Source organism: Cryptotermes secundus, unplaced genomic scaffold (assembly GCF_002891405.2).
Source record: "Cryptotermes secundus unplaced genomic scaffold, Csec_1.0 scaffold152, whole genome shotgun sequence".
Lineage (NCBI taxonomy): Eukaryota > Metazoa > Arthropoda > Insecta > Blattodea > Kalotermitidae > Cryptotermes > Cryptotermes secundus.
Window position 1 is genome coordinate 3296477 of NW_019720705.1, and position 24746 is coordinate 3321222.

Consider the following 24746-nt stretch of genomic DNA (forward strand, 5'->3'; position numbering starts at 1 on the left):
GTGTAATCCCTGTACTTAGTATATCACCTAATAACAAGCAGTCAGTAAGTCATAGAGAAACAGCAGGGAAGAATGTGTTTCATTAAGGAAACACAGTATGTTCCAATTAACAGAGTGTTGTAAACACTGCAACAGACAACAAAACACCCCCAAGAGAAGTTCGAGCAAATGCCTTAACAAAGTCAATGAGCCAGGAATAAGAGAGAATCGAGCGCTAGAACATGATGGTTATGCCGAGAAGCTAATTTGTATCCGCGCAGGGGGTGACATTACCACCCCTTGCCATCTGTCTACAAGACTCGTGTCCTCACGTGAAGATGACATACTCTGGAACGCAGTTCAGACAGCACGGTTCAACTTACTTACTTCCGTATGGTTGTGATATCAGCGTCATGTCCCCTTTTCGTTTGCCAATCAGCTGACCGATTTTCATGCAATTTGGTAAGAGAGCCATGAGTCAATCCTAAAGGTTTCTGACTACAGCGTATAACACTCGGGATTGCCGAGTTTCTGGACTCTGTCCGTAGTCCGGTATTCTATAGAACACAACATTTCGAAAACTGCATCTGCTTCTGTCTTCAGGTAAAAAGGTGGGAGGCTTTCACTCATTTGATAAGAGATCGAAACTTGATTCAGGAGGAAATTAAGAGGAGATTAAACTCGGGAAGTGCTTGCTACCATTCAGTCCAGAACCTTTTCTCTTCTCGTCTGTTGTCTAAAGAAATAAAAATTAGAATATACAAAACTATAATTTTGCCTGTGGTTCTGTATGGGTGTGAAACTTGGTCTCTGACATTAAGGGAGGAACACAGACTGAGGGTATTTGAGAACAGGGTGTTGAGGAGAATATTAGGGCCGAAGAGGGATGAAATGACTGCAGGCTGGAGAAAACTGCATAATGAGGAGCTTCATAACTTGTACTCTTCTCCAAGTATAATTAGAATGATAAAGTCAAGGAGTATGAGGTGGGCAGGTCATGTAGCACGAATGGGGGAGACGAGGAATGGGTATAGGATATTGGTGGGAAAGCCAGAAGTAAATAGACCACAGGGAAGACCAAGGTGTAGATGGGTTGACAATATTAGAATGAATCTCAGAGAGATAAAATGGGATGGTATGGATTGGATAGATCTGGCTCAGGATAGGGACCAGGGGAGGAATCTTGTGAACACAGTAATGAACCTTCGGGTTCCATAAAATGCTGGGAAATTCTTGAGTAGCTGAAGAATTGGCGGCTCCGCCAGAAGGGATCAGCTCCATGAGTGAGTGAGTAAGTAAGTAAGTAAGTAAGTAAGTAAGTAAGTAAGTAAGTAAGTAAGAAAGAGCTAACCACAGGTTGTTATAACATCACAACGCGGCTCCTGAAGATGGCACATTAGTGCCGAAACATGTAGTGTGGAAGTGAAGAATAAGGTGAAAAAGTGTATACACTGTAAGACGGTCAGCATAAACCATGGACATGAATCAGTGTAACGGGACGCTAAAATATAACTCTGTAAAATTTGTTGAAATGAATCGCTCTTTTGCTGTTAGTGGGAAAGCTGAATGTGAATTAGTGGTTACCGTTGCTTCTCGCGGTGGTATGTCCCCTCAGGTGTACATCCGTTAGCGCATTATTTCATATTTTGAATAATGGCTGATTATTTTACGGAGGTCTATTCATTATTTTGCTTCCCGCATTGTTAATTTATTATTTTTCATTATTCTTGTTTTATTTTCATATATGAGGGATTTGCGTTGCTAATAACAATGGGTTCGTGATTGTATGATTGGATTTATTAACACTTCGATTACAATTACAAACAATTACAACAGCTCACAAGCAATAATTGCCTAAGCCTCGCTCCATTCCTCACTGGACTACGAGTGTCTTCTCTTCTACTGTGCCGAATGACGAAAGAAGAACCGTGACTCACTCTCTCGAAAAACTTCGGGGCGAGCCGAATATAAGTCACCATGTCTTACAGTTCCTCTGTTATAATGTTTCTCCGTGTTTATTCGTTGCAGCTGGAACGTTCTTATCGAACCGTTGCCTAACAATGGGCATATTCATCACAGTATTTTTATTTATGATCCTTAGAATGGAGAGCGATTATTTTCCTAAGCGTCGTTAACGAGTCGATCTTGGTAACCGGGACACAGTTGTTTTCCTTGGTAAATATGCGTGCTAATTACATTAAATCTGAAAACTTGAAGTATGGCAGAAATCATAGAAGAATGTAGAACAGAGATAAACGGAAAATAAATACAGGTGAAACGGAAGGCAATTGTGAAACTGTTTCGAGGTTACTGCTGAGTAATAGCGAATTTATTTTTGTGGTATATTTCACCACTCCACCAGTATCCGAGTTTGGGCACAACACAGCATGTAAACCTATTCACTAATATGTGAGGTTATTCTTATGTTATTTGTGGTTATGTATCTATTTCTATACTGTCACATTAATGGCGTCTTTGGTAGCTCAGACTATATAGTGTTTAATCACGTCAAAATTAATACATTGAAAAGGCTATGGACTTATGTTGTTGTCACATAATTTATGAGACTATGACGATATTGGCTGGAGGATCTATGAAAATCATAACATAATTTTGCAATTAGAATAACTGGCCGCTGTGCCCAGGTCTCAACACGGGATCTCTCCAATCCGAGGCAAGTGTTAACCATTCGGTCGCTGGGTCCAGTGTGATTCACACACACACACATACACACATGTATATATATATATATGTATATATATATATACATAATAAGAAAAATGTTGAACAATCCAGTGTCTAGAATTAAGTGCAAATATTGTTTCTACGAAAAAAGTAATTCAGGTCACTCCAGTGACGTAACAGGCCATGATACCAATCTCTGGATAAAAGAGTTCTACAGTACATCTGCTACAGAGAGGGTGGATATACAATTGAATTCGTATTGTGGTTAAGGTACGAGTCCGCTGAGTGGGAAGTTCTCCCACTGAACAGTGACTTACAGCATCGAGTTCATCCTATTGAGTCAACCAACTAGCTGCACAAAAGGTCGTAATAAACAGAAGGGAGCTTGGCGGTGTGTGCGGGGAAGAAACGAATTCTCCGAGAGCTGTAAAAAGAAGTAGACACACGTGTCTAACGTGAACGAATCTAATTTCACATTCAGGTTTCTCCAAATATTCTTCCGTTTCCTTCACGTTTTTGAGTAGCAGAGCTTCGGATGAACTGAGCTTCTCTCGCTGGGAATTAAATGACAGGAGAGTCTAGCTGGCTGCTCACTTCCCGCTCTTACCGAGGTTAAGAATTCATGAAAACTTACGAATATTTCCATTCTCTGTGCGTATTAGTGGCGGGGAGCTTAAGAATAGAGTCGACTTTACTGCCAATTTTAATTATTTTTAATTTGAAGTTATAAAAGGTTAATCAACTCCGTCCAGTGTGACTGTTAATTTTTTTTCTTCCTCTCCTTAATCTTTCATCCTTGACATGTTTCGGTCTGAGAGACTATCTTCAGAAGGATATATCAATATAGGCAGAAACTACTATTACAATGTGTTTGCTCCATATCAGTACATACATACGAGTACAATAACATTACAATGTCATGAATATAAAATCTAATCTTATAACAACTACAGCTACGTGCATAAGTATATTAAAATATTTATAAATTATTACAATTAGTCTATTTACAAGTGTGGTTTAAAATATTTTGTTGAAATTTAGAACTAATACGGTTCGTGTCCTTTATATTACCTCTCTTTAAAGGAACTTCAATGTCTACCACCTCGTGGTTCTGTTGTTTGATGAATAGGACTTATAGTGTAGTCCTGCTGTTAGTGTCTTTATGCACGTTAAACTATTGTACTGCATGCCACAATGTCTTCATACAACGCATGCAGTAACAGGAGCAAAACACAACACAGAACACGATACACAAATATATGTAGGAAGAATGCTCACATAAAAGAGGATTGGCGTAATTCGCGTCTTTGAGTGCGACGTAGGAAGAATCCTGAAAAGTTTTATTATTTAGAATTCATCGTCCTATATGACGAACACAGATTTTAGTCATTTTAGAATGGAGACATCATGGCATGCAGTACAATAGTTTAACGTGCATAAAGACACCTGAAGATGGCACATTAGTGCCGAAACATGTAGTGTGGAAGTGAAGAATAAGGTGAAAAAGTGTATACACTGTAAGACGGTCAGCATAAACCATGGACAAATCCTACAGAGATTGAAAACTTACATCTTTTAGCATGATCAGGAAAATAATTGTCCCACCAAGAACAAAAGGTAAATCGCAAAGAAATTCTGTGGGGAAAATACAGAGATCTTGAATTTTAAATGTGATATATACTGTCATGACTTCACTTCAAGGGGTTAAATGAATTATTGTGGTATCTATGGAGTTCTGTTTCTCATAAGCTGACAGTGCCGTGAAGTTATGTTAACACGTAACAGACTGACTCTTTCAGTGCAAATTTCGCTGCAGCAGTTTCTATGACTTCCTTCTGCTAGAACAATTACAATGGTCTGCGTAACAACAACCACGAAATTTCAATCTCATATTTATAAGTAATGTACTAGAAAATCGTGAACAAACCCTTGAAAGAGGCCAAACAAACGGCATGAACATGGCTTGTAAATTCTGTTTATTACGACCAAAGCGCATGTCGGAAAACTGCCCACAATGCAGATAGGTCCCAAACGGCAACACCGCAGAACTCCGGCTGTTGCAGATCACCTCCGAATTCAGACTATGTTCACGTGTGAACTGTTAATCGATGACTATTGGTTATGAAATCGACATGCAGTTACCGCCACCAGAGATCCCCACGGAGGTAAACAGAATAATTACAGCCACTGAAAATTCCTATAACCAACTGCCGGATGTCGAATAATTACCACGTGAAATATCCACTCCTCAGAGAAAATGACTTGCGAAAAATTTAGGGGGTATCAGAATAATAGTCAGTTCATCAAGTGGTCTAACTGGACAAGCTTCATAATAATAATTTGCTGTTAGATGATATAATGTCGTCCATGATGTGTATGTATTGACCGTATGTACTGACACAATCTCACTTGTCACGTCACTACATGTTTCGGCATCACTGTGCCATCCTCAGGTGTGTTATTTAAGTTAAACTATTGCACTGCTCGCCATCATGTGTCGTTTATAACATGATTTAAAATGTATATTCTTAGAATCAGTGCAACAGGACGCTAAAATGCAACATTATATAATGTCGCTGATTCAATTGCAGAGGTTATTATAATTACCACGTGAGGTTGATATAACAGAAGGGTGAAGAGGTAACGTTTCGAAATGAGATGTCCGTGGCTCTTTTCAAAACAGTATGCGGAATGTGATGCAGACACTGAAGAAAACCACGACAATTTCAGTCGGGATAATTGGTAACCAGGCCAAAAAACAAACCGGCTAATACAAGCTCACATTATTACCACTACGCCTGGGTGTTCAACAGAACTGCTAACAATGCTTCAATCTGCTAGAGACACTCTCTGACTTTTGGGATAGGATGTACTGAGAGTGGCTATTGGTCACGAACATATGGAAACTGTATATGTTAAGCAGGTCAAAACTATATTTTAAACATTAACAGAGAATTGAAAGAAAAGCCTTTGTCAATTTATTATATTCTAAAATAATTTAAAAGAAAAGGAAACACAGTATAATTTTAGATGATGTTAAATATTTTAAAAAGGAAACCAAGACCCGTACCCGAACTAAATGTTCTGTAACTGGACCAACGGATAAGTTGTAATCTGGTATTGGATGTTCTGCATTAAATATGAGTATTTGTGATGCATTATTGTTTATTTGGATAACTGTTTCGATCTTGGGCGCACGCGGTAGCGTAGTTGGTCGAGACACTACGCTGCAATCCGGAAGGTCGCGGGTTCGAGTCCCGATGAGTTGGATTTATTTTTCAATTTACCTAATCGATCCAGCCGCACTATGACCCGGGGGTCGACTCAGCCTCTAAAAGAAATGAGTACCAGGAATCTTCCTGGGGGGGTAAATGGCGGCCGGGGCGTAAGGCTGGCAAACTCACTGCCATTTGTGAGCCGATTGTCTAGATAAAATGTGAGAGCCCCGACGTCTCACAACCCTATGGGACTCCAAGGCTTGTTACAGGGATAGCTTTAGCTTTACCCTACTCTTTTGGCCTTAGTTTGTGCATAAATAACAAGTGTACTTGAGCAGGCATTGTCCGTTTGGCGCGCTGAAACCATTTACGAATATGTCGGTACACAGCAGGTTATATGAAATGTTTCTATATGTCAAAAACACTTCTCTAATTGAGCTTGCTGTTGTGCGGCTGTTTTGACCTCGGAGTTTAACTGAATTCCCTTTGCAACATCACTCTCTCTGAATGCATTATCTTATATGATAAGCAACTGAGAAAGACTATGAAATATGCTCAGTGTTGTGTCACCACTGAATAGCTTTCACGAAAATTTAATAAAATTCTATCACCTATGATGAAAGATATTTTAGACAAAATACGTATTTATGATAACGTCGGCAACATGTAGCTAGCAGGTTCATTACACCTTACAATAAAGCCCTCTCTGTGGACGAGATGAGCAGGAACACTTAATGGAAATTCTGAAGATAACATTTATTAATAATTTGTTGCGCTGCTCCAAACTTCAATTTTCATATGAAAATTACCTTTATATTAAAAACCTCCTGATCGAATAACGGGCTCTCGTTTTAGTCAGTAATTAGATTTTGAATGCTATTCGCTCAGTCAGCCATCAAACCCGTCCGTATAGCCAATAGGAAGAGCACATTGTCATTTTGGACAGATGAAAGGAGACAATACTTTCTGGTAGTGAACTCTTTGCGTTTAAATTTTACTTTGCTTGAAAACAGAAATACAGTAAACATGGGCGCTAAAAACTATATCCGTAACATTACACGAGTAAGAAAGGACATTAATTCTAAGATTTTAGTTTTTCACGGCGGTCAGTATGAAGAATGCCTTCTTCTGAGAGCCGTCTACTGCAGCCACCTGCTCATGCTGGTTCCCCTTCGCGGATTTTTTATACCCTGAAGATGGAGGCGATACGTTACTCCGAAACATCATTTTACACAATATCTACACGGCACCACATCCCAGAAGACGAATCCTAAATGTGTTTCTTACATTCTCAACAGTACCGCGACTCGTGCTGATAGCGATGCTTATAGTTGCTCAGCACACTTCTTTGTTCTCTTACATACTGAGGAAAGCAGGGGCGAAAGAACCATGTCCTCTTTCAGTTTCGTATAAAGAGGCATAGAATATAAAAAATAACATACTCGTATAGACAAAAACATAACAAATAAACATTCAGGAATATATTTTACATATTGCAGATAGTAAAAAGATAAAAACATACCGACATTGATACGAGCTATATAAATAGCACAGAAAACACATACCGACATTGATATGAGCTATATACACGTAAATAGCACAGAAAACACTGACGCCGCAGAAGGAAGGCAGCATAGGAAAGCGTGAGGAGTGATGTTCTCCAACACATTTCTTATAATGAGTGGATGACAAAAATAGAATTATCGAAATATTTCAACTTAAGAAATAATTAATCACTATTAGATCGAAAATATAGTTTAGCAATTTGACATGTTAGACAGCTGCCTGAAGATGGCTGAGTATGGCCGAATCATGTAACAATATCTAATGGTTAATTTAAAATTTTTATTTTTATGTAAAAAATTAATTGTAAATAAAGTTTCATTTAAGTCGGAAGTGAATTTATATAAGTGATATATTAACGCAACAGAATGCTGAAATACAAGATCATACAATAATCACATTTAGGGACGGCAAACCATAATTCTAATCAAATCTGTGAGCAACAAAATCCGCCAGCAAAATTTCGCGGTAGTTTAAGTATTGCAAAGTTGCTTCGAAAAGACTAAAGTGAAGATTAAAATTGTCAATCTTAACATCAGGGGAAAAACAGCGATTATGAGTAAGCAAGTTACCTTGTCAAAGTGGCTTCTACCCATACAAATTCTTCAAGATATTCTGTGTTTAACGCCATAAACTGCTCCAGAAACAACAACAAATGCCCCTCAATGAGTAAGTCTGTGTAGCTCTCAGAATTATATAGAATATACATATGAGGAAGAAAGGTGATTAGAGATTTCCTTTAGTCACCTCCTCCTTAGACGAGTACATGTAATTTTAAAAACAGAATAGAGCACACTGTTGAAAGTTTCAACTCAATTATTCCTACAACGAAGAATATTCCAATCAAAAATCTAAATACTTTCCTCGCATTTAAACTATGTCTATTAACACCATGAAGGGAGCTATTCTTCACACGCTACATCAAGAGCTCCGTTTGTCCCCCTCAGCTTTTTTCCTTTTTTTATATTCTCTTAGTTGGGGGTGGAGTCCTCCTGGCTCCACTCGGCACGGCGGCCACTGATTGGCCTATTGTAGCCTGCCCCGGGTGTTTGTGATGATGGAGAATTTGGAGGAATGAAGATTGGCATGGGAAACAGAAGTACTCGGAGAAAACCCGCCCCAGCACCACTTTGTCCACCACAAATCCAACGTGACCAGGGCCGCCGCGGTGGGAAGTCAGCGACTAACCGCTTGAGCTATGGCGCGGTCTGTTTTCGGTTTGACGTGCCTATTCAGCGTGTTCTACAGGAGGTTGGCCCACCAGCTTCAGTTAAACTGGAAACTTCAGGAGAATTAATATGACTTGGTCAGCAGCCAAATGGCTACTAAGCACACTCCGACGTTACTAATTCAGGAAACTCTTCCTCATTAATTGATACATGGAAAGAAGCTTCAGATCGGAATGTACTCCTAAGCCTGGTGCACGTGAGCGAAGAGGATTTCAAACGGCCCCTTAACGATTTGTCCGTATCAGTGGAGAATCGAGAAACGAACAGAGAATTATAGCCCCTCATACAACAGTGGGGGGGGGGGTAGCTCTGCACCACAGTCATTACAAAGTCACTGACAAATGGCAATGTATACATATATGTCGTTATGAATATCAACGTTATTATTATCGAAAGCATTTTAAGGGGAAAATTGGAATATAAGTGTATAAAATTACAAAATTATTGTGTGTCACTGAGTAACAGCCAGGTGCCGAGGTTACATGCTCAACAGAAAATAATCCGAATTCAATAAATTAACAGCATTTCAGGAACTTCCATCAGAGAGATTTGAAAAGCAGATAAGAGAGTAACAGAAAAGCAAGAACATATACTGTGTGTTTAATTGGCAGGCTTTCATTGAAACAGAAAGTATAATGCAAAACCGAACTATACGACTGTACCATGTAGGAAAAATATTTCTTTTCGAGATCATTCACAGGTTCTGATTCATTAGAGGTGAAAAGTGAAAAGAATGGACAACGCAAAAAAAAATATCGTTCTTTAATTCTAAATAGAAGACAGGCGCTACTTAAATGCGTAAGTATAAAAAACTTCCATTAGTTTTCTCTGCTTATAAGGAAAAGCATTTGCCATTTAAATTTTTAAAAATATTGATTTCATATTCATATTACCCGAGATTCGAAAGTGTTGGATGACGCTATAGCTGAATTCGTCAGATCCATGGAAAGGCCATCAGACTCTCTATATTTATATCCTTTACAGAATCACATTTTGAGCGAAACATTTACCCTCCCAAATTACACCAACAAAGAGCTGTGGCCTCATGTGCCACACGGTTCACTTTCGAAAAGACACCAACTAATGCAAAAGATGGACTCCAGCTGTAATCTAAGAAAATAGGCGTCGATTTCCACGTGTATCCGTATTAAACGAGAGAATAAATTGTAAATAAGAGGAAATTTTTAAAATTAAAAAGGGGATTTCTTATAAAACAACATCCTCTAAAATACTATGTTCCTGTATACTATTCATTGTCATTTCTTATCTAAAATACAGTCCGGATATAAGGACTATATAATTTGGGCCAGACTGAGTAGGTATTACCCGAAGACGGAGAAAGAATCCAGTCTTCGAAATTATAAATAAATATTAAATAAGAACAGGACGATGTATAATGTGCAGAAACATAATATTTGCGTTAAGGTACCATCGCCTAACCTTCAGGTCGTCTTTACTCCTTCTACTTCTCGTGTTAGGCCCTCTTGCCTCTTTCCCGTCAGAATTAATATGGGACTATGAATTAAAGCCAGTCGGTAGGACCTCTTGGGTGGGTTATCAGCCCTGGTGCAGGGCTGCTACCTACACAGACAACAAACGCAGAAAATATGCGGCCAGACATGCATGTCTCGAGTAGGATTCTAACCGACGATCCCGAGGTTTTAACGGGCGGAGAAATTTCACGGCTTAGACCTCACGGTCAGTGCGACAACTGGATTTTATTCTTGCAAATTTTAACTTTGATTTCAGATGATGTAGGAGAAATAGGACTGGTTATGGAGAATTATATCCTTATAGTCGTTGGAATCAAACGACGTTTCGGCGGATTATGACGTCTCTATTTTAAAGGCAGAAGAATAAGCCAAGCAAGAAATAGACAGTGAATCAAATGATGGTTTCCAAAATTCCCAGAATTACATGGGCCAGGATGCATGCCTAAAATTGTACCTGTTCTTCATTAAACACTACACCTTAAAGTCATAAGGGGGAGTGGTGGAATTGCTCCACGAATTCTTAATTTTAACACTAGTTGGGGAAGAACTGTCAGCTTCATACCCCGATCGCTTGTCCACAGAAGACAGAGCCTTAGAACAGGTTTGGAAGTACTGGAGCGAGAAAATTCTGCTTCCTATCGGGAATCGAACCCAGATTATCCTTTCCTCCAACCAGTAGCATAGCTGAGAGATAAAAAAGCCACGCTCATAAGGCATGCCTACTGTTCTAAACTCTCATTTCAGTCATAAATGATGGGTCGTGGGACTGCTGGAATTCGTTCGTAGACAAGAAATTATAATCTGACTCATCCGGTTATAATAACAAGAAATCCTGGAAGATATGACAAGCACCGCTTAAAAGATGCATTCAGAAATTTTTCTATTTTTGTCTGTATTATTTGCAGCGGGAACATGTGTATTTAGCCGTTGCCTAGCAAACGATATGGGGATACAAATACGGAAACACAGACTAATGGGAGGGATTTATGACGTTGAAGTGGGTTTAGGTGTCATGATTTACGTACTACGGTTCACAAAGAATGGTTCAGGCCTTCAAAAGGTGAAAGGGAGGATATACAGACACATACAGAGCAAGGTGACGTCATAAGCCTACTTCTTTCAATACAAGGAAATCAGGAACACCGGGAAACGTTGAATCAGAAAGCTGTTGCAATGAAACTCACGTCCTATCAGCGAACTTTTTGTGAAGAATGCCAAAAGAGGAATCTTTAACCAAATATTCTTGTGTAAGAACGTGACGAGACTGCATTACCTGTCACCTTTATGGCCTGCAGCCTGGACACAACCAGGATCGGGGAGTTCCAGACGAGGCTAGCGAGCCACACCATGACTATCATCTTGTAGGCGTGAAACTGAGTTTGCCAGCGCCGAGACTTGAGAGGGCGGCAGATAGCGAAGTAGCGCTCCAGAGAAATGGCTACCAACGTCCACACTCCCACCGAGACAGATACCGCTGCAACACAAAACAGGATGACAACAATTAAATTTCGTTGCAACTTCCAGAGTACAAATTTTCCCGTCAGTGCTTATTTCTTGCCACATATAAACATTTGAATTTAGTAGCGCAATGAACATAAGACTTGTAGTTACGTTTGAGATGAAGAGTAACACCTCTTGAGATGTGACACAGTGCATCCTGGCCTCATCCCAGAAGACAGTATATTCTTCACAGCCGTTGCTATGAGAACCTCTAATCTAACATGTCAATGATATTTTATAATTTATTTAAGTAAAATCAATGCATTAACAAGAACTATCACCGTATAGATTGCTCTATAGACAACAAGGTATATATTTCATATGCATAATTTTAGACCCCATATTAACATTCTGAAATCAATCAAGAGCCCGCAGACGGAAGTTTGGCCAATAAAACTGTAAATAAATTGCGAATTAACCTAATGCATTGACCCTGATCACAATCGTGTCTCTTTCTTCCATTTTGTTGTAGTTTGTCACAATCTCTATCAATCTTTGCACTTGCTAATGTTGGTAACGCGGCAATATGTAAAGTTATGTGCCAATGACATGTGAGGTTCGTGCTGGGTGTCGCCCATTCTCTGAGGTATCCTTGAATTTTCGGAAGTTGCCTCTATCCACGCTCTTCTTGAGGTGGCAGATATGTCTTACTGTCATATTAGTAGTGGCAACTGGAATCGAACTCCATATATTTTGAACACTAGGCTAGTACATTGACGTTAGAATGCCAGTCAGTATGATAACAAATCACGTTAAGATGGGAGTAGTATCCAAGTCCCGAAACATCCTGTGTGTGTGAAAAATACGTGAACATTTGACACTAATCACCATAATATTCGTACAATAAATCACCAATATTATCAAATATTTATCAGTAATTAATCAGTTCTCTACTATTTCAGCTAAAATAGCTTCTGAGTAGTTAGAAGTATAAATATTACTATTTATTTCACTAAATTAATTAGAACCCCCTTCATTAGCTGCAACCAGTTGAACCCTGCAGTTTCGCTGTGCACGTACTAGCAACGGAAAGTGGAGGGAGCGAACCAATAAGAGTACTGAAATACTGCATTTAAAATTGGAAGTGGAGGCATATGCATAAATCAACAAGGTAACCAGCGGGGGATGTAAATTCAATTTTAATCACTGTGGTTCGAATTGTAGATTGCATATCTCTTTGGGATGCAGTGAAACTATGATTATAGATAGAAATGTCTATGAATATAGGAACACTCCACCGTTACGGATCAGGATATCGGTGTAACAGAAGCTTAATCTCACCTCCGTCGATAACATGAAATAACTTTTCGTCTACAGTTTTACTGGAAACATTATTCGATGTAGGCTCTTTCTTCCTCGCTTGAATATGATACATAACGTCGGATAGAAAGGACGATCAGAATGATAACATTAAAGGAAATAGTCTTGACATGTTCTGATATGGTATCACAGAATTTTCTTCGAGGTACTGACAAAAACCACTAAGGCCTTGTCAGGAGAGCTGCATTCTGAACAGAATATACAACTCGGAACACATGAGGCACATGGATAATCACCAAAATTGTAGTTCGTTTTTAATATTATTATTACTAAGCTAACGTACTCGCTAATTTTCATTTCATGTATCCTGATGTGTTACAGTATATACAACTTATTTATTTGACAGTCACAACACAACAATAAAAGAACTTCAAGGACAATGCCCAGATATAGTTATGCTACATGTTTCGGCCACTAGTGGCCATCATCAGGCAAACACACTTCAACAAAAGTACACCACTGAACTGCAGTATGCAACATTTAATACAATCTCATAAATCATTTAAGATGATGAGGCTCCAACTGTTCCATTAATTATTGGGCATCCTATACAATTTTATAATGAAACATTGAAATTTACTATTTGTCGACGGATACGTATGTAAAGTGGAACCAACGACTGATTCGATGTTAAAAAACATCAATCAAATTTTATTTTTTTTTATATATGACTTTTATTAGTTTTAAATAACCTACTTATTGTATTCTTATTGCAAATTATCTTAAATGATTTATGAGATTGTATTAAATGTTGCATACTGCAGTTCAGTGGTGTACTTTTGTTGAAGTGTGTTTGCCTGATGATGGCCACTAGTGGCCGAAACATGTAGCAGAACTATATCTGGGCATTGTCCTTGAAGTTCTTTTATTGTTGTGTTGTGACGGTCAAATAAATAAGTTGTACTCGCTAAATTGACCTAGCATTGCAATTATAATCAATGCCTATTTAATAAATAATCAGAATGTATTTACCATGGTTAAAATGAATATATGTGAAGGTTACGTGTTCTGTGATGTTATTTATGATTGGCTTTTTGGATGAAGAAGTCATGCCTCTTATGTTTTCCTGACTAAGAATGACAATTACATCTGTATCAGTCCAGTGTCACTTGATAATCACTTAGTATCTCTCGCATTCATCTTCACTGAAGAAAATAAATTACTCCAGAAGCTTACATGAGTGCATTAAACAATAAACTGCTTCCTTTCGTGTCCATATAACATTACAATATATGGCTATTGTGATGAAAGAGCCTGTAAATTAATATGCAGCTAAAGGATTACTTAATGATTATAAGAGCACTTATAAATATTATGTCTTCAAAACATGTTGTTTTGTGTTTCAACCTGTACATATTTCAGTCATTATGGCTTCTGTAGAGATCGCTGTTCACTAATTGTCTGCTACGTTTCGGGCTTCCGGGCATCAAAAGGTATGCACACTCACTGCACCCCCTTCATTGGTTAATATATAAGGGGGGGGGGGAATTATGCTGTAGTCAATAAACGTATACTGTATCTATAGTGAAGTTGTGACGACGGAAATGAATATAACTGGTAGAATATTTGTTGTTCTAACAAAAATAGTGTTCTTCTTAAGAGAGACTGAATATATATTTACTTTAGAAATTATGTATGTAACCTCAAAATGAATACACGTAATTCTTCATAGTTCTCCTTCATAAATAAACAAATTTTGTATTTATACTTTTCCATTCCCATTACTGTCTGTCTATCTATCTAGCTATCTATCTGTCTGTCTGTCCGTCCGTCTGTCTGTCCGTCTATCTGTCTATCTATCTATCTGTCTATCTATCTAGAGCCCTTCACTGTGCCACTTTGTCCTCTACAAATGCCACATGACCTGACGAGGGCTTGAACCCGGGCCGCCATAATGGGAACCCAGCGACCAACCGCCTGAGCTATGGCATGGCCTAATAATTCAGTTGCTGAAATCGTGTAATATGTTTTCATGCACCAACGGCTGTACGTCGGGACCAGTGTGTCCCAATCAAAACATGTAACTATAGAGACTCATGGAAAGAAATAAAAAATAAAATCGACACCCAATTGCCACCAACAAAATCGGAACATTATTTATTTAACACATTCGTCATATTCGAGTTATGAATACACGAATGAGGTCCACTGAGGCCCGAGCTTCATGTGTTTTTACTTTTCCTCGTAAAATGAACGATACAGTCATTCAGAACGCGCAATATCCAACTTTCACCGGCCTGACATGACATGGGGAAGTGTCATGGGACCCGACGAATCACAGCAATAATAATGGATGAGTGGTCTAATATTTTATGACAGTAGATATATTCGCTTCTGGGCATGTTATTGGAAAGGGACATGGCAAGCTTTCATTTGCACAATTACATCCGAATGAAACATAAATAAACCGCAGTGCACGCCACTGAAAGGACAATGCCACGACCTGTCACATTCATACCGTTTACACGTAAATGTCAGTAAGAAAGAGATTTCTGTGTTTAGTTTACGGTGCTGACGTCACTGAATGATAAATCAATCAATACAGTCGTGGCATTTTAAACCATAAACTGTCTAGGTCAGTAAAATTAAAAGGCTGAAATTTCAGTTTTTGCTAAAGATAATTCTATCAATTTTTGCGAAACCCTGCATTGATCCAAAAACCAACTCCATGTAGCAGAAATCTTCTTGAGAAGGCAACAGAACTCAGGTAGACAAGATATTCACCCCCTTGTACAGACCTGAGTTTCATTACCGAGTTAACAAAAGCCCGGAACTACTCCCTATCCTAAGCGAAATGATTTCATTCCACGTCCCTCACAATTCACTTCCGATTCTCAGAATTTTACGGAACCCGAAGGTTCATTACCGTGTTCACAAGAGCCCTTCACTGGTCCCTATCCTGAGCCACATCAATCCCAAAGATACCTTCCCATTCTATCTCTCTAAAATCCATTTTAATATTGTCCACCCGCCTACGCTTTGGTCTTCCCAGTCGTCTCTTTCCTTCCGGTTTTCCCCACCAATATCCTATATGCATTCTTCTCCTCCATTCGTGCTACATGCCCTGTTGACCTCATCCTCCTTGACTTGATCATTCTAATACTTTCCATATATTGATAAACTGCAGAACTAACTTGCTGTTACAGCACTGAAATCTCAATGAGAGAAAAGTTTCTATTTAGCCAGTTCCTTGTTCTCCAACATCCATACTTTTAAATGGATTTATGGTGTATTTAACGACGCTGTAAACACTTCAGTCTATACAAGATCGGATGAATGTTAATAATGAATTGGAATGGGTAGGAGGAAGCAGCGGATGGGGTCAAATTTAAATAACATCCAGGCATTTGCTTGCACTGACTGAGCAAAACCACGAAAATACCAGCCAGGACGGTCTGCATGCCGGTCGAAACTCGAATAAGATCAATGCAGAAATACAAATCAGAAACATTGTCACTTGGTCCAACTTGGTCAGTTGAAAGCATAAAGAAACTCCGTGGTTTTAGTCCGCAAGCGAACTATACCGACCGAGCGACCGCCGCTTGTCGGCGAAGTTAGTTTAGCGGATAGAGGGTGTCGCGTGGTCAGCGCAACGAATATCCACGGCCGTTAATTTCGGTTTTCTAGACCAGAGCATCTACTTTTCCATTCAAGTAGCACCTCAATTATCCTCACGAGGCTGAGTGGACCCCGTTCCAGACCCATTATTTCTCAGAAAATTTGTCAGCTCTGGGAATCGAAAATGTGGAAACCTCAACATCTCACAACCCTATGGGCCTCCACGGTCTGTTACAGGGATACCTCAGTTAAAAGCATTTGGATTTTAACTTGGTTAAATAAGGTACATAATTCTAAGTATAAAGCGGGTATATGAGCGTAGACCACGCGTATGTGTAACTAGTTACTATGGGCAAAATGTTGGTACTTCCCCTTAATATCCACACAAAATTCCGTAAATTTCTCTGACATTTCCACTGTACTGAGGGGACATGGATGTGCACGGCTATTCACTCGAAAGTTAGCATGGCTCTGATGTCGGTAGAAGTAAAATTATTGAGATTAGACTTATGAAAGCTGTGTAATTACAATATATCTGATTACCAATTCAAAGGATTGACCGGTGTCACGTAAGAATTTCTTTTGCTCTGCTTGGTGAATTTAGGGTAACGTCTGCAGGATTCGCCACGGCGCCCTCAGGGTCCCTACACCGCATCATGACATCGTTTCAGCGATTGATCTAAAAGCATTAGCGTGTCTACATTCTTTGCATTTATCGTTCATCAGATGTTTGTTCTCACAAGACTGGAGATCTGGGCGCCCTGTTGAAGTGCATGCAGTTTCCCAAAGTGCTGTATGCGATTTTACAATATCTCAGCTACTAAACAGTTAGCAACACTGTTCGGTATTGAATGATCGTAAATGGTACTTCCCTTTTGATGTCAGTAAGAAAAAGCACCAAATTTTGTAACTTGTTGAGAAATAATTATATCTGAATACTAGAAATAAAAGTTATACACACGGAAAAATTTAAATTATTCATGAATTTTTCACTTTGTGAATTGTCTTCGGTGCCGACATCTGCCTCCACTGAGTCGCCGTCTCTCGAAATCAATTATTAACCTCCCCACCCGGGCTCCCATTGGTCCATCTCCCTCCCACTCCTATTCGCTACAGCTTCTTCTCATGCCTACAGCCTTGCCACTCCATTCCAGATACAATTGCTAATAAAGAAAGCCGTCGTCTTCTGGGATGTGGCGCCATGTAGATATTGTTTTCACCGGCGTTTCGGAGGAACGTATCGCCTCCAATTTCAGGGCAGAAGAATAAAGAAGGAAAATCCTCGAGCGAGGAACCAGCGAGAGCACGTGCTGAGATAGTCTGTCAGCCATATCCCAGAAAACGGCATTCTTCATAGTCACCGCCGTAAAAACCTCAAATGTTACATATTGCAAATGCCTTCCAACAGCCGTTATTGCAGTCTGTTCATATTTGTGTCCCCTGAAACGTTTCGTGTTCTACCTCAATTTTATACTTCTGCACACATCAGTTCAGTTGGATTAAGATTTGTATAAGAGGGCAATTTTATTACTGTATGTCTGTGAACATTAAAAATATGGTAAGATTTTACATGTGATCTCGCCGTTCTTATATTTTTAACGACGTCATACAAGATTGCTTTTCCTATTAAAACTTCAGCCAAATATCCACAAGCCATGATCAATTCACCATACCTTGTTTATTCGTCAATTTCCAGGAGTTTTCTCATGCATGGTGCTGTCCATAACCTGGACAACAATTTGGAAATGGTTTGGTGCTTTACTCAAGGGGAAAAGTTTACATGCATCATTTTCCGCCCGTAGTAATCACACTTCCTGCCCTCTGTTATAGACATTATCAGAGTTCCTGGTAGAAGAAAGTTTTTTGACCCAGTGTGACTGATAATTTACTACCGCTCAAAAAGACAGTGTTAATCATCCTTGGGTTCCAAGTTCGCGTCAGAAACTTCGGAAGGTGAAAATTTTGCCGACCAAAATTTCATCAAGCCGGTCACGGTAGCCGAGCGGTCTAAGGCATGCACTGTGTTCGCTCGCTTGGAAACCGGGATCGTGGGTGTAACAGATTTGCCCTGCCTATCCCAGCTCGATTTAATTTGATAGAAAGTTTGGACCCGGGTAAATTAACATGTTCGTTTAGGTTTACTTATAACCTACAATAAATTGACGAGAGGGACATAGGTTATTTCTTCCCCTCAAGAAGGAGTTTTAGCCCAAACTCTCCAATGAAAAAGACAATAAAAAAGAAAACGACTGGTCAAGGCAGATGCGGAACGAAAGAGGAGGATCCCTGCAGTTTGTTTTTTTGGAGATTCACACAAAATTTTACTTGTCTGAATCCTTGGAGAACGCAATAAGTGACAGTTTTGAACCCATAACTCAAAAGATGCGTGGTCTCCCAACCCCAAGCCAAGCGTAACATTTGTCAAACTACTGACAGATTTTACATTAAGTTTTAGCGCCTAAATTCCCTGTAATCCCTAAACGGATTGGGGGAATACTTAATTAGTGTACTCCAATTTTTTTAAAATGACCAATCTTCGTAATTTCTGGAGTTGACTTGTGGACCGAGGCAACCCCGAGGGTTGCGAGGAGAAGACATTCGAGAAGTGGTATTCCAGAACTCAAACTATTCGTACGCAAATTCTAAAAGAGAAATCATCGGAAGGAGTGAGATTCAAGATCGCTAACCCAGCGGACACAAGTTGAATGTAGTGCGTTAGTGGGGTCCACTATGGACAAGAGTTTAATAAAGTGTCTGGTGCAACAAAGTGTGTGCGTGTGTAGTAACAGGAGTTCCCACTTCCCTTCCTGAGCGAGACCCTGCCAAACGGCCTGAGGACCTAATCTCAGCTCTACCGGCAGAACTAGCTACCCACGGCAGCTACCCCCTTATCCATCCTTCACACCTCCCATAAATCTGTAAACTGATGGTTGCAGTTTACTGGCACCCAAATCAAACCCATCCCCGTAAAGATCAGAGGTGTGAAAGTAGGATAAGTGAAGCAGGGTAAAGTCAGCGCTAGCCGCCGTCGCCCGTAGCAGTCCAGCAGCCAGCGGACGAAGACCAACGTAGATCAACGGTGGGGGCAGTTAAAACGTGACGATCATCATAAGTGTACAACGACGATGATAATAAGACGGCGCCAAACGTGTAGGCAAACGATTATAAGGGTTCGAATCCCACTCAGGGCATGGATGTTTAGTTTGTGTGTGTGTGCGTTTTTCTGTGTTTGTGTACAGGTAGAGGCCTTGCGACGAGCTGATCACCCGCCCAAGGAGTCCTACCGAATGTGTAGGATCTAGAAAAACCGAAGTGAACGGAGGAGTTCATGGAGGTAGGCCTAGGCCCACTGGGGCTCTAGTGCCAAGGAAAAAACAATGAAATATGTATTCTTCAAGTTGTATCTTATCTGGCACATATAGGTTAGTGCATCGTCATTCTAATATGTCGAGTCTTTAAGAATGCCTTCCTTTCATTCCCAGAACGTCTCGAAATGAAATCCATGTCGCTTAGAAAAAGGACGCATTTTACCTTGGAAACTTTATTTTTCCTTTACTGCTGAAAATTTTTCTTCACGCTACAGACGATTTTTGCAGTGTGTAAGTCATCCACTGTCATGTGGATTACATTCATGTCAAAATTTCCGACCTCAATTGTTTTCTTCAGTCGCATTCTTTATTTAATATTTACTTCAATATTATTTTTGGCTGATATTCTTCCTCCATTTTCAATTTGTCTCTGTCTCCTAGACACGTTTGCACAGAAAGACACGCAATTAATAAGAGCAGTAGTTGGATGTAAAAGTTCACTTTCTTCACACCCTTTCACACGTCTCCGTGTGGCCTCACTAATTGCATCTCTTCTTATCCCTAATGGTGCTTGGGATTCTTCTGGTTGTGCCACTTACCAACAAGTTGATCGTAATGGGCACTTGGTACGTGTGTATGACGTCTGAGATTTGTAGGGCTGTTTGAATTGAATCCCTGCTTACAAATTAATCTCGAAAAGCAAAGCTGTTGATGCTAAGCATGCCTGAGAGGAGCCACAGATTATTGTAAGGAAATTCTAAAGCAATTTACTTTGAAAAGAACCCAGTTCTGGGGTATATTAGTATTTATCTGTTAGTGAGGAATATGTTTCTGTAGAATAGATACTCTATAGTAAACAAGATTCTAGATTGCTGTTTTCAAATGGCCTTTCTATAACTTGGGGTGTATTATAACCTGATCAAAAAATACTCAAGCCCCTCGCAGAAACAGTACTGAGGCATGAATACCTGTTGTTAGACAACGATCCCGAAAAGGCAACTACGCAACAGCCATTGCTAAGTAACGGCTTTGAAAACAAGCATGTTTCTATGGCAACAAGGAAATACAGCCATAATGGAAGAGACGTTTTCTACGCTGTACGTGCCGAGATGTTTTCAGCAGGATCAGTTAGCATGAGAACTGCAGGAGTTCAGTCATTGTGAGCTGTTGCTGTTTCAGACTGGTAGCTGAGACCGGGGACTGTTCGGGAACCCAGGAGAATGGGACGCCGTTGGAATTCCTCTACCAAGCAACGGCAGTGAAGACGTGACTGTGGACAATAGCGTGTGTGTAACAGTGAACCGTAAAGTGTAGTCATGCACTGTATCAAAGTGTGCAATAAATCAAATCATCAGCCCGAAGCCTATGGTCATACTCTATGCACGTGACAATATTTACTTCAGTAGTGTAAAAATGGGTTCGTATACATTTTGCTTCTGTATCTACACGCGTGGGAGACAAGACAAGCATACAGACTCTGGTCGGAATATCTGAAGGAAAGAAGGCAGGTGGAAGATGCATAAGTCGGGACGAGGGGGGTTAAGAATCTATGTTCTTTTATTCTTGGTTTATGTAATGGCGCTTTCAATTACTTGTACTACGTAACGACAAATGTGTCTAGTTAATAACAGATTTAAAGAGGGTTAGAATCTAGTGAATGTCGCCTAATTCAAGTTGTTTGGCGGGACTGAGAAGTAGCAAACTGGCTCAGTGAAGATAATGTCTCTGTGGGCCTAGAACTGAACTCGGTACCTCTCAAGCGCTAACTATTGGAAAATTATATAGATGCTCGGATCGAAAATTTTGAAATAGATCTTAAATAAATAAAGCTTGAGCTTATGGGCTGGATTCATCTAGCTCAGAAGAGAGCCAGTGGTGAGCTCTTGTGAACTTTCGGGTCCCATATCGGACAGTGAATTCTTCTACTAGATAGGCATCTGTAAGTTAGTCAAGAAGGATTCTGCTTTGCGAAGTTGGTACGTTTATTTGGTTAAACAAACTTTACCAAGGAAACGGGATAGCGCATTCGGTATAGCGACTGGCTACGGGCTGGACGACCGAGAAGTCCGAATTCGAATCCCTATAGGGTCAAGAATTTTTACTTCTCCAACTCGTTCAGGCCGGCTTTTGGGTCCACCAAATCTCCTATACGATGGGTACTGGGGGAGTTTTCCCGGGGGTAAAGCGGCCGGGGCGTGAAACTAACCGCTCACCTCCAGCTAGTGCCGAGGTCAAGAAAATATGGATCTATACATCCAATCCCCTATATATTTTCATGGCGTAGTGCTTAATTAGTTGAGCACAGGGACAACTTTACCGTTATAACTTCTATGTTATACGCTGTGGAAGACACCCAGTCAGCATTATCGTAAGGGAACGCAAAATATAGCTAATTCGTAACGGGGTCATTAGTATTTGTAACTGCACTTTTCTCTCGGAGAAGAACAATTACATTTGACGACTTTTAGTGAAATGTAGGATGAAATTTTATATGGATATCCTTTCATGGCTTCATTGAGAATTACTGCGTAGAAATTGGGGTATAATTTAATAAAACTTTCTCGCGGTTCAATCCTTCCTAAACTTAGGCCTTCTATCCCGCTTCTCATCCGAAGTTCAAGAGCAAGAGGTTAAACAGTTTATCCTGCACCGCTACTGTGCTCACTTTCCTTTTCTTTCCTGCATCCATTGTTTCATTCTCACACTCTATCGTTCTTTCTACACGGAAAGTCACTGATCGCTGGGGGTATATGTCTGTGAAACTTATAACTTTCCAAGTTAAGTCAGTTTAGGAAAGGAAAGAGAACCACGTTACTCTATAACGAGCCAAATCAGAGCTGAAGCCCCATATAAAGATCAAGGTTGTGATATGCTGTCTGGTCCGAGTTATCGCTCACCTCAGGGGGATATGGCTCAATTCTTGGATGATAATTAACACAGAATATCTTAAGACACTCTGCTGCCACTTTGTCCACCACGGATATCGCATAAAATCACTCATCCATTTTTGAATCGAGGCTTTCGCGGTGAGAAGATAGCTTCCAACTTCCTCCCAGGTGCTGTACGCTTTCTATGGAATGCAGCAACAGCAGCCTGTCGGGGAGGAAACCCGTAGTTTCGAGAAATAAGAGTGTACAAAAAAAAAACAGACGTGGTAGAGTCTGGAATTTAATAATTTGCGCACGTTATCAAATAATCTTAGAATGTTCAAATGAAAAAGAAGGAGACGCGCGAGATATATTCCACTCAAAGAGAGGAGAGAAATGCATGTATTCTACCAGCGAAGTCTGAAAGTAAGACGTTTGGCACATTCGGGAGTAGGTACGGGCATACTTGTCCATGTGGTTAACTGAGCACTATGTCATGAAGACAAAGTAGGGAAGTGGAGGCATAGCACAGTCATTCTTGACCTCGACACTAAATCGGGGTGAGTGGTCAGCTTCACGCTTCGGCCAATTTACCTCCGGGGAAACAGCTCCCGGTACCACACTGGAAGCGATCCTGGGTGGGCCCAAGGGCCTCTGTGGACGCTTTGGAGAAGAGAAAAATTTGTCCTTTCGGGAAATGAACTCGGATTTTCCAACCAGTAACCCCTCCACCCCACCCCCNATTAAATTAACATTTATATTACTGTTTCTCATACAGCAAATTACACCGTCTGTATTCTAAATAAATGCTCTCTCTCTACCACTTTCATCTGCTTCCAACTACTGCAGCAAACACAAGCGTTCCTACAACTGACATCATACCCAGAGTTCTCCCACGTGTCAGGTCAGAGGGGAAGTCCAAGCTGAGGACCGAGGACCTGGTATCGAATGAACTGAGCGCTGGCACAAAGAAACTGTATTTGGAATATATGAATGAAATAAAGCTGGTTATGCTGACACCCAGGAAAACGGTCGTATAAATCGACTTCCTCCACAAGTGCCTCCCGCTGTACTTCCTTACGACCCTCTCCAGACGTCTGGCCATGTGTTCACACGAATATTCGTGACAATTGCNAGTCCGAATTCGAATCCCTATAGGGTCAAGAATTTTTACTTCTCCAACTCGTTCAGGCCGGCTTTTGGGTCCACCAAATCTCCTATACGATGGGTACTGGGGGAGTTTTCCCGGGGGTAAAGCGGCCGGGGCGTGAAACTAACCGCTCACCTCCAGCTAGTGCCGAGGTCAAGAAAATATGGATCTATACATCCAATCCCCTATATATTTTCATGGCGTAGTGCTTAATTAGTTGAGCACAGGGACAACTTTACCGTTATAACTTCTATGTTATACGCTGTGGAAGACACCCAGTCAGCATTATCGTAAGGGAACGCAAAATATAGCTAATTCGTAACGGGGTCATTAGTATTTGTAACTGCACTTTTCTCTCGGAGAAGAACAATTACATTTGACGACTTTTAGTGAAATGTAGGATGAAATTTTATATGGATATCCTTTCATGGCTTCATTGAGAATTACTGCGTAGAAATTGGGGTATAATTTAATAAAACTTTCTCGCGGTTCAATCCTTCCTAAACTTAGGCCTTCTATCCCGCTTCTCATCCGAAGTTCAAGAGCAAGAGGTTAAACAGTTTATCCTGCACCGCTACTGTGCTCACTTTCCTTTTCTTTCCTGCATCCATTGTTTCATTCTCACACTCTATCGTTCTTTCTACACGGAAAGTCACTGATCGCTGGGGGTATATGTCTGTGAAACTTATAACTTTCCAAGTTAAGTCAGTTTAGGAAAGGAAAGAGAACCCAGTTACTCTATAACGAGCCAAATCAGAGCTGAAGCCCCATATAAAGATCAAGGTTGTGATATGCTGTCTGGTCCGAGTTATCGCTCACCTCAGGGGGATATGGCTCAATTCTTGGATGATAATTAACACAGAATATCCTATCCTA

The 24746-nt window shown here is 40.2% G+C and overlaps 1 protein-coding gene across 10 annotated transcripts in view; it reads right to left on the reverse strand.

Annotated features, from left to right (window-relative positions):
• The window catches only part of LOC111871558 (cholecystokinin receptor type A), a 578235-nt gene that overhangs the window by 169928 nt on the left and 383561 nt on the right, over positions 1 to 24746 (reverse strand). For all 10 annotated transcript variants that reach the window (XM_033754144.1, XM_033754143.1, XM_033754138.1 and 7 more), the window contains one exon: positions 11441 to 11641. In XM_033754144.1, coding sequence (XP_033610035.1) covers positions 11441 to 11641 — 201 coding nt within the window. The remainder of the gene's footprint in view (positions 1 to 11440; positions 11642 to 24746) is intronic.